This window comes from Petaurus breviceps, unplaced genomic scaffold, assembly GCF_028583685.1.
Source record: "Petaurus breviceps papuanus isolate PSGF00001 unplaced genomic scaffold, PetGlider_PUasm1.0 90721, whole genome shotgun sequence".
Classification (NCBI taxonomy): domain Eukaryota; kingdom Metazoa; phylum Chordata; class Mammalia; order Diprotodontia; family Petauridae; genus Petaurus; species Petaurus breviceps.
Genome location: NW_027187322.1, coordinates 4,408,135 through 4,423,152, shown reverse-complemented (window position 1 = coordinate 4,423,152; position 15,018 = coordinate 4,408,135). Strand labels below are relative to the sequence as shown.

Sequence of the window (15,018 nt, the reverse complement as noted above, 5' to 3'; positions counted from 1 at the left end):
GGACAGGGTGTCTACAGCATCTCTCATGACTTTGGAGAGAGCTGGGGACCACAGGGAGGGCTGCTGGTTGTGAGGCAGGGTGCCAGACCTACCCACTCCTCCAAAGGGCAGCGTGGTCAGAGTCATGTGCATGAACCCGTCGTTCCCACAGAAGCCCCCACTGCTGGTCTGCTCCAACATCCGGTGTACCACCTAGAAGGAAGCTAAGAAGGCTCAGGAGATGCCTTGGCACACTGCTGCAGGCATTTGCAGAGGGGCTCCAGCAATCCTGTTGCCCCTCTGCCCTCTGCTGCCTGAAAGGGGCTGAGGCACACATACCTGAGTAGTGCCTGGGAGAGATGCCCTGAAGACCTCGTGAATCTGCCTTAGTTACTGCAGAGTGCTGAAGCATTAATATCAAGGCAGGAGCCTGAAGGCAGATTGAGGGTGAAGCCCTTCTCTGAGTCCCCCAGATTCTTCCCTCTCCCCTACCCCTTGCACCTAGCTAGAGGTTCATCACTTCTGGCTTGGACTGTGGCAGAGGCCTCCTCGGCTTCCGGTTTTCCACCCAGTTGCCAAAGGAGGCTTCCTGAAGCACAGTCTATATATGCCACTGCCCTGCTCAAGAACCTTCCATGTCTCCCTCTTACCTTTAGGATAAAATAGTATAATAGATTTGGAGTCAGGAGGGACAGCCAGAATGATCTAGTCCAGCCCTCTCCCCCACCCTTTTACGGAAGAGACTGACCAGAGCTGTAGCAGCATTCTGAGACTGTAAAGTCCAACTCAGTTAGGAATCCTCTCAACAGCAATAGGGTAACTGGGTGGTACAGACACCCAGACCTGGTGTCAGGAGAATCTGAGCTCAAATCCAGCCTCAGACACTTATTACCTGACCACTCTTTGAGTCTGGGCATTCAGGGAGTTCTAAATGGACTCAGAGGTCATCTGGCCAGTGTCGTTGTATCCAAGAGAACATGAGAGACTGTGTCAAGTACTTTGCCAAAATCTGGGTGAAGCAGATCTGTAGGGTCCCCTGGCAACCCAGTCAGAAGAGGAAATGAGCTTGCTTTGGAATGCATGACCTGATGGTGATGAGGGCCGGCCTGCTTCTGAATCATCACTTCCCTTTCTAAATGCCCCCAAATCCTCCCTTCAATGAGACATTCTGGAATTTAGCCAGGAATCGGTCATGGTCGCCAGCCTCTGCTCCTCGCGGCAAGACCTACAGCTCTCTCTCCCAAGACGCATGGGGCTCACTTTGGCGCTCCCTCTCCCAGTCAGATTCTGGGCTTGATTGCGCTTGGAGTTTGGATTTTGTGTGTCTGTGCAGGGGCAGCTGCCTTCTCGCCTTGTTCTTCCTCTGCTGAACGTGCTGGGTGAACATTGGTGGTGTTGGACTTGGTACATCCCCGAGGCCAGTCTTGTCCTTCACGCTCCCTTTCTAGCTAGAAGCTTTTTGTCCAGACTCACAAGACCTTATGAACGTGTTTCCATCTGCCCTCACGAGGGCTCCCCACCCCTGAACAGCAGGTCACATATGTGTGGATGCCTCACTCATGTCATAAACCAACAAAAAGATCCAGGGCCTCAGATCCTTAGCAAGGAAGGAAACTTGCTCAGCAGAATAAAGAAAAATATCCACCTTAACAGCTCTAGAAGATATAAATGCACCTGAGATCGAGGTGGGAGGGGGAGTGTGGGAGCTGAACAAAGACAGAGGACTGGCTGCTGGAAGGGGAAGCCAGAAAGGATGGGTCAGTAAATGCTGCAAGGCTGCAGTCAGTGAAGAAACTTTGTGGTGAAAACTGGCAGCATTGGGCTTTAGACAAGGAACTTCGGTCCAGCCTCGGGAGCAGAGCCATGCCTGACTGCCCCCACTGGTCCCCTTTGATTCCATTCCATGGTCCCCTCCCCCCAGGCTTCACTGACCTTTTGGTCCCCAGGCCCTCCCTTAGGCTCCACTATCCTGTCCCATCTTTCTCTGCCTTCCCTAGCCCTAGACCTGCCACTCAGACCTCTGTTTCTTCCATTTTCCTGCCACCATCACCACCTTCCTTTACCTTAGAATCATTGGAGAAGGCATACAGGGCCAGGGGCTTCTCTCTCTTCCTGATGAAGGCAATGGCCTCCTCAACACTCTGCACATTCAGGATGGGTAAAATGGGCCCAAAGATCTCCTCCTGCATCACTGGGTCCGTCTCCTTCACATCCACCAGCACCGTGGGGGCTGCCTCAGAGCACAGGGGAGACCTCAGGCCGGGGTTCTCAGAGGGACCCAGGGCAGGGGAAGCCGGGGTGGTGGGGGCGTGAAAATGTCATCATAGGGCAGGGGCTAAGGCAATGCCTGCTGGGCCATGGAGACACCAGGAGTGTGAGGGTCACCCAGAGGTCAGTGGGGACAAGGAAAGCTGCCCACAGCTTGGCTCCCTGCGGCTCCTATGGAGTGACCAGCACCAAGGACCCGGGGGAGGGCAATACAGGGACCACTCACCAATGTAGCGTTCCTGCTCGTCTGACTGGCCACCAATGGCTGCCCGGCCATTGCCCAGCAGGCCACAGAGCCTGTGGAAGTGCTTGTCATTGACGATGCGGGCCAGGTCTGGGGAACTCTGGGGATCCTTCCCATAGAATTGGGTCACTGCCCTTTGCAGGGCAGGCAGCAGCTTCTCCTGTGTCTCCCGGCTGCACAGGATGTAGTCTGGGGCCACACATGTCTGTCCCGCATTGAAGAAACGGAACCAGGCCACACGGTTGGCCACGTTCTGGGGGTCACAGTTGTCATCCACGTAACAGGGGTTCTTACCTCCCAGCTCCAGAGTGAGGGGGGTCAGGTACTTGGAGGCAGCAGCCATGACGATCTGCCCTACCCGGGGGCTTCCTAAGGAAGTAGAAGAAGTGTAGACTGTCTAAACACCTCTCCCTCAGACCAAGGAACCTTGGGTTTTCATAGTGTCATGGGCTTTAGATCTGGAGGGACTTGAGAGGTCATTCAGTTTAACCCTTTCTAACCCATCTTCCACGGAGCTGCTCTATTGGGAACCTGACTGTCCCCTCCCCTGAAACTTCAGAGGCTCCCTGCTACCTGGGATGAAATACAGAAGTCTCAACCAGACCCTAGGGCCCTCCACTGTCTACCTCTCCCGCCTTTCTACTTATTTCTTATTCCCCTACACTCCCTCTTCCCCTCAAAGCAGCTGACTCATAAAGGGTGTCCCCTTGCTGGTCTCCAAACCCAGGGCTGTCAGCAGGTTCCCCAGGTGCCCCCTTCTACTCGAGACCTGCCCTGAGCACCTCAGCTGTTAGCTCTGTTTCCCTCCTGACACCATTTTCTATCCTCTGTAATTGTTTATGTGTGTGTGGCTTAAATTCTACCTCATCCCTGCTGTAAGCTCTGTGAGGGCAGGGATCCCCATGGAGGCCAGAAAGGAGGAAATGCAAGGAGAGCGAGGATTGGAATCCAAGTCAGGCCCTTCCAATGGTTTTCCATCCAGGAGTCAAGCTCATGCTTTTCTCCAAGGCCCAGAGAAGTCACTGCCTTGGGGGTGGGCAGATCAAGCCTGAGGCATTCCACACCTTCCCAGGGCTGTGCTGGGTCAGCATTGCTAGCTGTGGGGAGGGAAATGGGGATCCCCATCTGGCCCCCATCCTGGAGGAGCTCTCCAGGAGACCAAGCCTCTGGCCCTGACTGAGACTTTAGACAACATCCTTTCCCCTCCAGGCCTCTATTTTCCCCATCTGTAAGATGAAGAGGTTGGATCAGAGGGTCTCTAAGGTCCCTTCCCTCTCCAGAGTTCTCTTTTCTTCTCGTCTGATCAGGGAAACAAGGCATGACCATTATCTGCTCCCTTCTCTCCACTCCCATTAACCCCACAAGTGTCCAAGCCCCAATCACCTCTAACAGGGTCATGGCTGTGGCTTTGTAACTATTCTCAAGTTTCCTGCTTCTAATTCTGGCCTACATACTCCTGCCTGGCTCATCTCCCCATCATCCACTCCACCCTTCCCCTAGCCCCATGAACATGACACACAGGGACTTTGTCAAGGATCTATCTTTAACTGGCCTCCCCAAACCATCCAACTGGACCTGCCCTGTTGGGCTGGACTCACCTGTGAAGAAGATGTAGTCGAATTTGTTCTCCAGGAGGCTGGAGGTCTCTTGGGGTCCTCCCAGCACCACAGCAAAGCAGCTCTGTGACACAGGAAAGACGTGTTTGATTAGGGCAGCCTGTGGCCTTGACCTGGACGGCCCCTTCTCCCCTCCCCCACTTCCTAGGGCCCTGAGCCCAAATGCTACCCTTCCCTGTCCCTCCCACCCCCAGGGGAGGCCTGTCCTGATGCCCCACTCCTGACATGACCTGGTGGCCACTTTCAGTCTCTCTTGTCTTTATGGGGTGGGTACACAATGCTTCCCTTATAGAATGGAGGCACCTTGGGGGTAGGGGCTGTTGGATTTGTCTTTGTATCCCCTTTGGTACCCACCTGACACACTGTAGGTATTTAATAAATGCTGATTGACTGAATGACAACTGTATTCTCTCCCCTGTCCTGGCACAGCCAGGCTCCCCAATACTGTATATGGGAGTGAGGGAGGGTGGTGGAATGGAGAGGGTCAGAGTGTGTGTGTGTGTGTGTGTGTGTGTGTGTGTGTGTGTAATGGAGAGGGTTGGGGTATGTATGTGTGTGTAATGGAGAAGGTTGGTGTGTTTGTGTGTGTATATAATGGATAGGGTTGGAGTGTATGTGTGTGATGGAGAAGGCTGGTGTGTGTCTGTGTGTGTGTGTTTGTGTAATGGATAGGGTTGGGGTGTATGTGTGTGATGGAGAAGGCCGGTTGTGTGTGTGTGTTTGTGTAATGGATAGGGTTGGAGTGTATATGTGTGATGGAGAAGGCTGGTGTGTGTATGTGTGTGTGTTTGTGTAATGGATAGGGTTGGGGTGTGTGTGTGTGATGGAGAAGGCCGGTTGTGTGTGTGTGTGTGTTTGTGTAATGGATAGGGTTGGGGTGTATGTGTGTGATGGAGAGGATCAGGGTATGTATGTGTGATGGAAAGGGTTAGGGAGGGGTGTGTGTGTGTGTGTGTGTAATGGAGACTGTTGGAGTGTATGTGTGTGATGGAGAAGGCTGGTGTGTGTATGTGTGTGTGTGTTTGTATAATGGATAGGGTTGGGGTGTGTGTGTGTGTGATGGAGAGGATTGGGGTGTGTATGTGTGATGGAAAGGGTTAGGGAGGGGTGTGTGTGTGTGTGTGTGTAACACCCAGGATGGACCCATAGCCTTGGAAGGCAGGATGTGGGCTAGCTGGGGCCTGCAGACTGGGGAAATGAGGGTCCCAAGGCCTTGACAAGAAGGCTGTATTGGCCTCGGTTGCGCAGAGATTCACCTTTTGTTAATGCTTCTTCACCTCTGCCTCCGCCTTCTCTCCTGCACCAAGGCCCCTCTACACATCAGGTGAGCCACCCACAAGCCTTCAGCACTTGATACTTCCTGGGGTCTCCCAGGGTCCTTGGGGAGGGATGTAGGGACTTAACTGACTGTTTTGGGGGGACATCTGGGGCTGGCTGATCCCTGAAGGGAAGAGCCCTAACCAAGCAAGTGACCCAGGGATGGGCTGGATGGGCCGAATGGGCCTCTAGGGCAGGGGCTGCCTCCCCAGCTGCTTTCCAGGGGTGGCTTGCCCTGGGTATGGAAGCTGGCACCTGCCAGGCCTTTTCAGTGCATTGGCCCGTTTTGTGGAGCTGCTCTTCTCTTTCCTTATCCCTTGGTAGAAGGGGTGGCCCTCGGGAGAGGGGAGGCAGCGAGATAGGCTGGGAAGTGCGGGTGATAAAAAACCAGTAGCCAGAGAACATTTTTTCCAAATGAATTGGGGATAAATCGACAAAGACTCTAGATGGATACTTAGTGGGAATGACTAATAGAGTAGGCATTAAGCTGACCCATCTTTCGAGAGTTTCTGTGATCGCACAACCTCGGGAGCTGTCTCCAACCATACGGGTAGCCCATCCAAAGCCAGCCTTCCTGAGTGTCTCTTGTGCATGCCCTCCCATAAGTTGGTGGCAGAGAGTCCACCCAAAGTGCTACAGGCCTTCCTCACTGTCTCTGGATGTCTCGAGGGTACCAAGGAAGTGCCCTGGCTTTCCTCTCCATCCCTTGCTCTTACCAAGTGACCAGATCATCCTCTAGGCATCGAAATAAATGTGTGTAACTGTGATAGCAATGAGCTTGCTGAGCAGAGCCCCTGTGACCTCGAGAGTTACCCAGTGCAGACTAGAGAGAAGCCCTGTGACCCAGCTGGGTCTTCCCTCCCCTTTCCACAAAGCCTTAGATACAGTTGGAAGATCTAGGTCAGAAGCCAGACAGAACAAGTCCCTCATTTTACACCTGAGCCTACAGAGGCCCAGACGGGCCATTACACTGATCACACAGGGAGGGAGGGGGGACTGGGGCTGGAATTCGGACCCAGATCCTTTGCCCTAACTCCCTGCAGGAATTGCCCCAGGTGCTTGGGCAGATAGGGGTGCTGAAGACATTGGAGGTCTGGGGGACCTATAACCCTGGGCCATGCTCCCTCACCTTGTCTAGGTAGTTGGGCAGCACCTCACTAATGATCTTCTCCACGTTCTTGCTTATTTCCGAGGGCTTTAATACCACGCAGTTGCCTGCAGAGAGGGGCAGGAGAGGCATGTTCAGCCATGGGGGTCCCAGTCAGAGGTCAGCCTGTCGGAGAGGTCCCAGCAGCCAAGGAGATGGGGCTGAGGCTTTCTGAGCCCCTGGCAAGGCTGTGTACTCCAGGGTCATGGGGCACTTCTCCCTTCTTCTCAGTGCTTGGCTCTGCCCCTTCCAGAACCCAGAGTGTCATCACAGAACATTGGCTGAACCCGAGATCTAACCTGCTCATTCTCAGGGGGTGGCCTTGTCCCCAGGTTCCATGGGCCTACACTTGGCTGCTGCCTGGTACTGGACCAGCTCCAGTCTCTGTATAGGGGCAGGGTGGGTCAGGGCCAGTGGGCAAGGACAGGTCTAGGAGGGCATGAGATAGATGGTCAGAGGAATGAGGAGGGGAGGAAAGGGAGATGGAGCCAGGGCAGAACAGATCTTGTTCACTCAAGTATTTCATAGATTTCTAAAGCCTGGGAGGAACCTTAGAACATAGAAGGTTCTAAGAACTGAGCCTTAGAACCCAAAAGGGAGACTGTTGGAGGAAGGCATCCCCAGGAGAATGTGGAGAGAATGGAAGGACAGGAAAGGGAATAGCTTATTGATCGCTATTCCTGGGACTTTGGTATCTCTGGGTTTTGGGGGGACGTGTGAGTGTCATTTATAACCACTCATGCCACAAGCTCAGTTTCTTTCCTTTAAGGTTCTTTTAACCCAGCCTCCAGAATCTTAGGATAATGCTTCTCTCCCCCACAGCCAGATCCCTCTTCTTCACTGCCTCCACTCCCCATTAAGGGGCTTTAAAGCTAGAGGAGACCTTAGGTAGATCTTTGTTTAACCCCAGATTTTTCAGTAGGAAGAAAACAAAGCCCAGAGAGGAGTCTTGTCCAAGGTCCCTGGGTATGTTAGGGTCCCCTCCCTCACACTGGCTGCTCTCCTCTCATCTCCCTCCCTGCCACTGTGGGGAAAGAGCCAGCTCTGGCAGCAGAACAGCAGAGCCCAAGCAGGTAAAGACGATTCTGGGGAAACAGTGGGGATGGGATGTCCGGCCCTCATTCCTTACCTGCTGCAATGGCCCCAACCAGAGGAACCAGCACAAGGTTCAGAGGGTAGTTCCAGGGAGCGATGATGAGGACCACGCCATAGGGCTCCCTCCGGATAAAGGCCGTGTCCAGCTGGGTGGCCTGGTGGCAAAGGAATGAAAGCCTAGGCCCTCGGCCGGGGGCTCAGCTTGAGGCCCTCTCCCTCAGGAGATCCGGGGAACCAGAGGGAAGAGAAGCCCAGGGTGGGCAGGAGGGGAGGAAACACGTGCGAGAGCCTCCCCCCAACCTCAGCTGCCCCATCCTCCCTCCCCAGTCAGCCCTGGCTCACCAGGTTCTTAGACACGTATTCGTCCTTCATCCACTGGTGCAAACTGTTGAGAGCCAGGTTGATTTCACTCTGACAGATGCTGATTTCAGATATCTCAGACTCAAAGGGAGGCTGGAGGAAGAGGTGGTCATGGGTCAGGCCCCAGGGCCCTCCCCATTATCCCAGGAGCCTGGCATACACCTGACCTCCACTCCAAACCCCTAAACGTCCTTGTCTGAGGCTGCCTCCTGTGTGGAAGGAGGGATGGGGATGGGGACGGGAATCCTTGGAGTCTCTGCCCCTGAGCACAGATCCTAGCCAGCTGGAACTAGGAACGGCCTGGCTTGGAGCCCTGAGCTTGGTCCTCTCCATAGGCTGCCTATGGCTCAAGGACCAGCAAGGCCATTAGAGTTCAGAGGGGCCCGGCCCCAAGCTGGCCACAGCGGGAGGAATTTTGTAGCCACGCTACTGTCAAAAACTATTTGATAAGTCACACAGGGAACACCTTCCAGCAACAGGCTCACATAGCCTTGAAGCCTTGGATCGGTCAGTCAGCAAGCCTTTATAAAGTGTGCCTCACTGTGCTAAGCCCTGGAGATACAAAGGCCAAATCAGAGAATGCCCTCAGGGAGCTCCCTCTCCAAAGGGGGAGATGGGTAAAGAACCGGGTGTACATGATTGATGTATGGAAAGTAAATGGAGGGCAAGCCGAGACACGAGGGAGACGCTAGGGGGCACCAGAGGGGCCCAGAGAAGGCATCCTGTCCAAGGGGAAGATGAGAGGAAAAGAAAATCAGGGAAAGTGGGGGGAGGGGGAGCCCTAACCTGGGCAGAGGCGCAGAATGAGGGGGACAGCGCATGCTGGATGGAGGAGAGTGACATGGCCTAAAATGAACCTAAACTTGGCAGCTCATTTCTGGGGGCAAAGAATTAGAAATTGAGGAGATGCCCATTGATGGAGGAAGTGGGGCGTGAGTGTGATGGGATACTGTTGGGCTGTAAGGAACGATACATAGGATGTTCTGAGAAAAACCTGCGAAGACTTATATGAGCTGATGCAAAGTGACATGTGCTGGGTACAAAGTAGCAGCGATAGGGTAGGATGATTGCTATTCTCAGACAGCTCTGGACTTGTGATGAAGAACGCTCTCCATCCCCAGACAAAGAACTGATGGTGTCTGAATACAGACTGAAGAATGCGTTAAAAAAATGAACTTAAACTTGAAAGGCTGCATTTTCTTCTTAAGGAATAGGGAGCCACCGATGGCTTTTGAGTAGGAGTGGCACAGTCAGATCTGTGCTTCACAAAAATGATTTTAAAAGCAGGGTGGAAGAAGGGCTGAAATTATCCAGAAGAGTGCCGTGAAGGGCCTGGACCAGGGTGGGGATCATGGCAGTGGGAAGAAGGGGATGGGTGAGTGGGAGAGATTCTGTGAAGGCTGGACCAGCAAGTCTTGGTGACTGATTGGATATGGGAGATGAGGGAGGGAGAGGCAACGGCCAAGGATGATTCCAGGTCATGGTCCTGGGTGTGTGGAAGGATGGTCATGTCCTTCAAAGAAGGAGGGATTTGGAGAGGTGGGTGTAGAGGAAAAGGGAGAGGAGCATAGCTTTTGTGATGCCACACTCGAGATGCTCATGGGATGTCCAGCAGGCTCCGGTGGTGAAGGAACAGAGTTTAGGGGAGAGACCAGTACTGAGTGTGTAGGTCTGAGACCCATATGGGCAGAGATGAAAAAAGATCCCATGGAACCCTAGGTCACCAAAGGAGAAGAGAATATAGAGAGGGAACCAAGCCTTGGGGAACACCCCCAGTGAGAGGGAGGGAGAGGGGTGATGAATCAGCAGAGGCTGAGATAGAGTCATCAGATGGCAGGAGGAAAATCAGGAATGGACAGAACACAGAACCTCAGAATTTAATTGAGGCGGGGTGGCTAAGTGGCACAGTGAATAGAGCACTGGCCCTGGAGTTCAAATCCGGCCTCAGACACTTAAAACTTACTAGCTGTGTGTCCTTGGGCAAGTTACTTAACCCCAATTGCCCCACCTTCCCCCTCCAAAAAGCAAAAAAACAAGCAAACAAAAAACAAAACCCCAAAAGATTTCATTGAGGCAAAGGATCCTTGTGGACAAGACTGAGAAATGTGGACTGGATGGCAACAGAGTGAGGGTAGTTTATAGCTGAACTGTGTTGAGTTGTGCTAATGGATGCCAGCCTGGAAGGAAGTCTTTGGGGTTGGGCCACAGGACTCTATCCTGTGATCTGACCTGTTCCAGATTTTCATCAGTGACTTAGAAGAAGACCTAAGTAGCTTGTCATTTAAATATACAAATGACATAAATCTGGGAGAGATGAAGCTGACACTGGATGGCAGAATCAAGATCCCAAAAGATCTTGATGGTTAGGATGATGGGTCCAAATTAACAGGGATGCATCTAAGATCTTGAACCTGGATTCAAGAACTCAACTAAGTACAGGATGGGGAAAGTAGGGCTAGGAAATATGGCCTGGGAGATTTGGTGGCCAAGTCTTCAACATGCACATGATATGGACGTCAGAACAACGAATGTCGTTCTTGGCCGCATGGAGAGGGGGAGTTCCCAGAGTAAGGCAGTGAGACCTCAGCCTGGTCAGGCCACAGTGAGAGTCCTGCCTCCAGTGTCCTGTGTTAGTGGGACATTAATGCTGGGCTAGATCCAGAGCTAGGGGAGGAGAATGGGGAGGAGACTGGAAACTGTCACATGAAGTAAAGAAAGTAAAGCAAAGTAAAAATGGGGTGAGACAAGATTCGAGGGCGTGGCATAGCTGTTCTTGCCTTCTGGATGGTTGTCTCACAGGCAGGAGGGACTTGGTCTATTCTGGGTGGTTGCAGAGTATGTAACTCAAACCAAGAGCTGGGAAGTACAGTGGGGCAGACATTAGGAGAAGCTTTCTGCTAGGGCAAGGCCCTGGATTGTCTTGTGAGGTGATGAGCTGCCCATCCCCTGGAACGTTCAAGCAGAGGCTGGGGGCCCCTGGCAGGGAGGCTGTCAGAGGGATTCACACACAGGAGGGAGGTTGGATAAGATGCTTTTAAAGAGCCTCTCCAGCCTGGGGTTCTGTGATGCTCTCCACTGATCAGTCTCCAGAGAAACCTTGCAGTACTCACTTTGTGCAGATCCTGGGCCAGGGCGGCCAGCAGCTCCTCTCGGTTCTCTTTCAGGAAGCGGTTCAGCCCCTCCAGCTGGGTGGTTCGGAACTCTGCTGGGCGGGTTCTCCCAGAGCTGAAGGCATCTTGGAGGCTCTGCAGAGTGTCTGCAAAGGGATTCATCCTGATTTGGAGAGAAGCAGGGGTTGGGTTAGGGGCTTGGAGCTCCCTGCACACTGGGAGTCCCCAGACACAATGCCCTGCTGTGCCATGGCTAAGAGCATGTGCCCCGAAAATGCTCCAATACCAGCTCTCCCATGAGGCCTTCCTCAGTGTTCCCAGCCCAAAGCCATCTCTCCTTCTGCAGGTCCTTCTCAGCACACTCTCACACTTGAGTCACAGAACTAGGTTATACAGCCTTGGGTCTAGAACCCGAGACCATTGCGTCCAAATCCCTCATTTTACAGAGGAGCACACTGAGGTTCAGGGATGGCAGTGGTCTTCCCCTACAGCTGGCAAGGGCATGAGCTGCTGCTTGGGCCTCTGGCAGGAGGCTTTGGAGGCTTGTTTTTAAAATACCATGACTGGAATGAGGAGCCCAAAGGGCCCAGGATGCAGTGGTAGCTGTCACTGATACATCTCTGCGAAGGTGAGAAAGAAAACTCAAGCACCTTAGAAAGGTTCATTAACTAATGAAGCTACGTCCTCTTAGTGACCTCGGCCTCCTCATCTGTGAGACAGAGGAAACAATTTCTGACTCACAGCTGGGTGGGGAGAGCCCGATGAGAATGCTGTTTGGGTGTAGACTCCTGCTAGGAGAGATGCCAAACAGGGTTTCAGGCTAACAAAATCCTTAGCCTGCTCCTCTGGCTCCCCTGACTTCCCAGCCACATTGCAGACTGCTTCCCTTCACACTCTCACTGTTCCAGACAGGTCTGCTAACTGATCTCTGTCTAACATATCATCTCCTGCTACCTCGCCTTTGCATAGGCTGTGCCCTATGCCTGGAATGATCTCTTTCCTCCCTGATGTCTCTTAGAATCTCTGGCTTCCTCAAGACTCAGCTGAAGGACTGGCACCTCCCATAGGCCTCAAATGACCCACCTTAGCCTTGAATGTTCTCTTTCTCTTTTTAAAAATTGTATTTATTCTATTTTTAATTTATGGAATAAAACAAAGCATTTCCATGACATAGTATAATAAAAAAAAAGATGATTGCACTTGAAACTGCAAATATTTTGTACAACTTACTATTCCCTCAAAATATATAATATTATTTCCCTCTTGAAATTCCTTTGTATGGTCTCCATATTTTAAACCTGTGTCCATGTTGAATCCCCTCCCCCCCTTAGAAACAGGGCCTTTGTCATTTGTTTTTTTCCTTCCCTCCCTCCTTTTTTCTTCCTTCCTTCCTTCCTTCCTTCTCTCAGTCCACATAGGAAATCATATCCTTACCTGTGGGTGTTATGCCCAAAAGAATGCAAATTTTGATCAATGAAACCTTACAACCTCTTGTACTAGATTTTTTTTCAAAAGGACTATACCCTAACACCAAATCACTCCAGCCAACCATAGGTCACAGGCCAAGCCCTGCTTGGTCATTGTTTGGGCCCAGATTAGCTCAGGGTGAGTATAGCAACTGTTTCTGTTTAAGCCAGAAAAGCTGACAGCCTTCCCCATCCCAGATAGGGTTTTTTGGACTAGGTAAAAGAGGCCATTCTCTGCCTCATTTCTTACCTATCCTTAATCACTGAATGCACATTGCCTCAGTCAAACTGAGACCTATTAAAGACCGTAGTTTAAAAAGTACAGGATCTCCCACTGCATCCTGGGCTGTCTGCCATTGTCCTAATCAATATCTGGCTACTGGAACCAGATGGCTCTAGAGGAAAAAGTGAGGCTCGTGACTGCACAGCCTGCCTCACTTAAATCCAACTCACTTGCCAGTCACGGCATCACCTTCCTTATGTCATGGTCCTCTTTGAGAATGAAGGACAAACCACAGCCACAAGTCCCACAGGTCTAGCTAGAAACAGAAGTAAATGTTTGCTACATTGAACCTTCAGTTCTTTAGAGAATTGAGTTCAAAGGAGCCCTTCCTCCCCATTTACAGAGACTGAGATACAGAATAGGCCAGGTTTCCCTGGTATTATGAGTCACAATCAACTTTAAGGAATAGGCCAGGACTCTTTACCATGGAAATAAAATACCCAAATAGAGAGACTGCCAAGTCCAGGCCAGAGAGCCCAGGGTGTACACAAAGGCTTAGTCCCCACCCCCTCCCTCTCTCTCTCCCTCTCATACCTGTCTGCCTAGGTCTGGCTGAGGCCAGCTAGCAGTGTAGACACCGGGTGCAATAACTATCAGCGGCCAGCAGGGGCTTCTTTCTGAAATAGATCAATGATAGAGACATGAAATTGACAAGCAACACAAACTGGGGATCTCCCCCCTTTTCCTGGTGGGTGATTCTTCTGCATTATCAAGAAGGGTGTGAGATGGGGGAAAGGTTGCTGGGAAGCCTTCTCAACCCCTCTCCCACTTCAGTGAAGACCCCTTACCCTAATATAGCTTTGCCAATTTATCATCCTGCCAGAAAATCCACCACTAAATCCTGCCTTGGATTAGTGACCTTATCTCCTGTTAAAGTATACTTTCCCCTCTTCACACTATAGTAGAGATGGGTTTGCCAAGCCCTATCCAGGTTGAATAAGGGGAAATTACCCTCCCAAGTACAAAACAGAAGAGATATCATTAGACAGCAGTTCCTATGAAAAAAATCTGTGAACTTTAATGGATATTCCCCATTCTCTTCACTTGCACAGCCATCCTCACAAGTCCAGGCCCTCATGACTTCTTGTCTGGACTTTTGTAATATCCTTCTAACTAGTGTCCAGGCTCCCCCACTTCAATCTTTCCTTTAAACAGCTGCCACAGTGGCTTTCCCATGTCACCCCTTTACTCAGTAACCTCCAGTGGCTTCCTATTACCTCTAGGACCCAAAATAAGCTCACTAACCCTCCTCTTCATGACATAACTTCATTCTATCTTTCCATTCGCCTCCACATACTCTATGGTCTAGTCTTGTTGGCCTGTTTGCTGTACCTTGTACATCATGCTTCATCTCCCATCTCCAAGCCTTTGCAAGGGCTGTCCCCGTTCCTGGCACGCTCTTCCTCCTCACCTGCACCTAACAGCTTCCCTGGCTTCCTTCAAGACCCAGTTAATATCCAGATCTTTCTTGTTCATCCCCCTCAAACTCCTAGGTTAACCTCCATCTACTCTCTATAGATCTTGCAGGTGCCCATTTATAAGCATATTTGTTTCCCCCATTAAAATGTAAGCTTTGTGAAGGCAGGACTTGCATTTGCTTCTTCGTTATCCCAGTACTTAGCTCATGCCTGGCATATAGTAATTGCTTAATCAAGACTGAATAATGATTGCTTGTGGACTGCATGCTGGGTGTGAACGGCTGAATGAGGGCCACATTTGAAGGCAGAGGTCCTGAGTTCAGATCCTGGCTTGGCTATTTAGGTTTTGGGCAAAAACTTAACTTCTCCTTAGGTCTCAGTTTCTTTAATTGCAAAAATAAAAGAGTTGGGCTAGAAGACCTCCCAAGTTCCTTCTATCTCGAAATCTATGATTCTACCCTCATAAAATAGCAAACATGAAGTCAGGACAAAGGAGGTGGGGAGCTTTGTCCCTGACTTTGGCCCTATTGGGCTACATATCGAGGACTGGACTTTAGTTTAGGAATAACATTGATAAACCAGAAGGTGTCCAAGAGATGGAAGGAGGAGTGTGTGAGGAGACTAGAAAGCGTGACCTGGTAGGGGGACGGGGGAGAGCAGATGAAGAACCTGGGGAGGTTCAGATTGGAAAATGATGAGAAAGGGTTGGAAGTGA

At 51.4% G+C, this 15,018-nt stretch overlaps 1 protein-coding gene across 5 annotated transcripts in view; it reads right to left on the bottom strand.

The window, feature by feature from the left end:
• The window catches only part of ALDH3B1 (aldehyde dehydrogenase 3 family member B1), a 28,181-nt gene that overhangs the window by 1,499 nt on the left and 11,664 nt on the right, over positions 1-15,018 (bottom strand). For 2 of the 5 annotated variants that reach the window (XM_069066514.1, XM_069066513.1), the window contains 9 exons: positions 13,420-13,502; positions 11,137-11,299; positions 8,009-8,119; positions 7,701-7,821; positions 6,554-6,639; positions 4,090-4,171; positions 2,474-2,860; positions 2,043-2,209; positions 93-192 (listed from right to left, as the gene is read on the bottom strand). In XM_069066514.1, the coding sequence (XP_068922615.1) occupies positions 93-192; positions 2,043-2,209; positions 2,474-2,860; positions 4,090-4,171; positions 6,554-6,639; positions 7,701-7,821; positions 8,009-8,119; positions 11,137-11,298 (1,216 nt within the window). In that variant the 5' untranslated portion in view covers position 11,299; positions 13,420-13,502. Of the gene's footprint in view, positions 1-92; positions 193-2,042; positions 2,210-2,473; positions 2,861-4,089; positions 4,172-6,553; positions 6,640-7,700; positions 7,822-8,008; positions 8,120-11,136; positions 11,300-11,694; positions 11,876-13,419; positions 13,503-15,018 lie in introns of those variants that run through there. The other 3 variants (XM_069066516.1, XM_069066512.1, XM_069066515.1) reach the window with 3 other exon arrangements.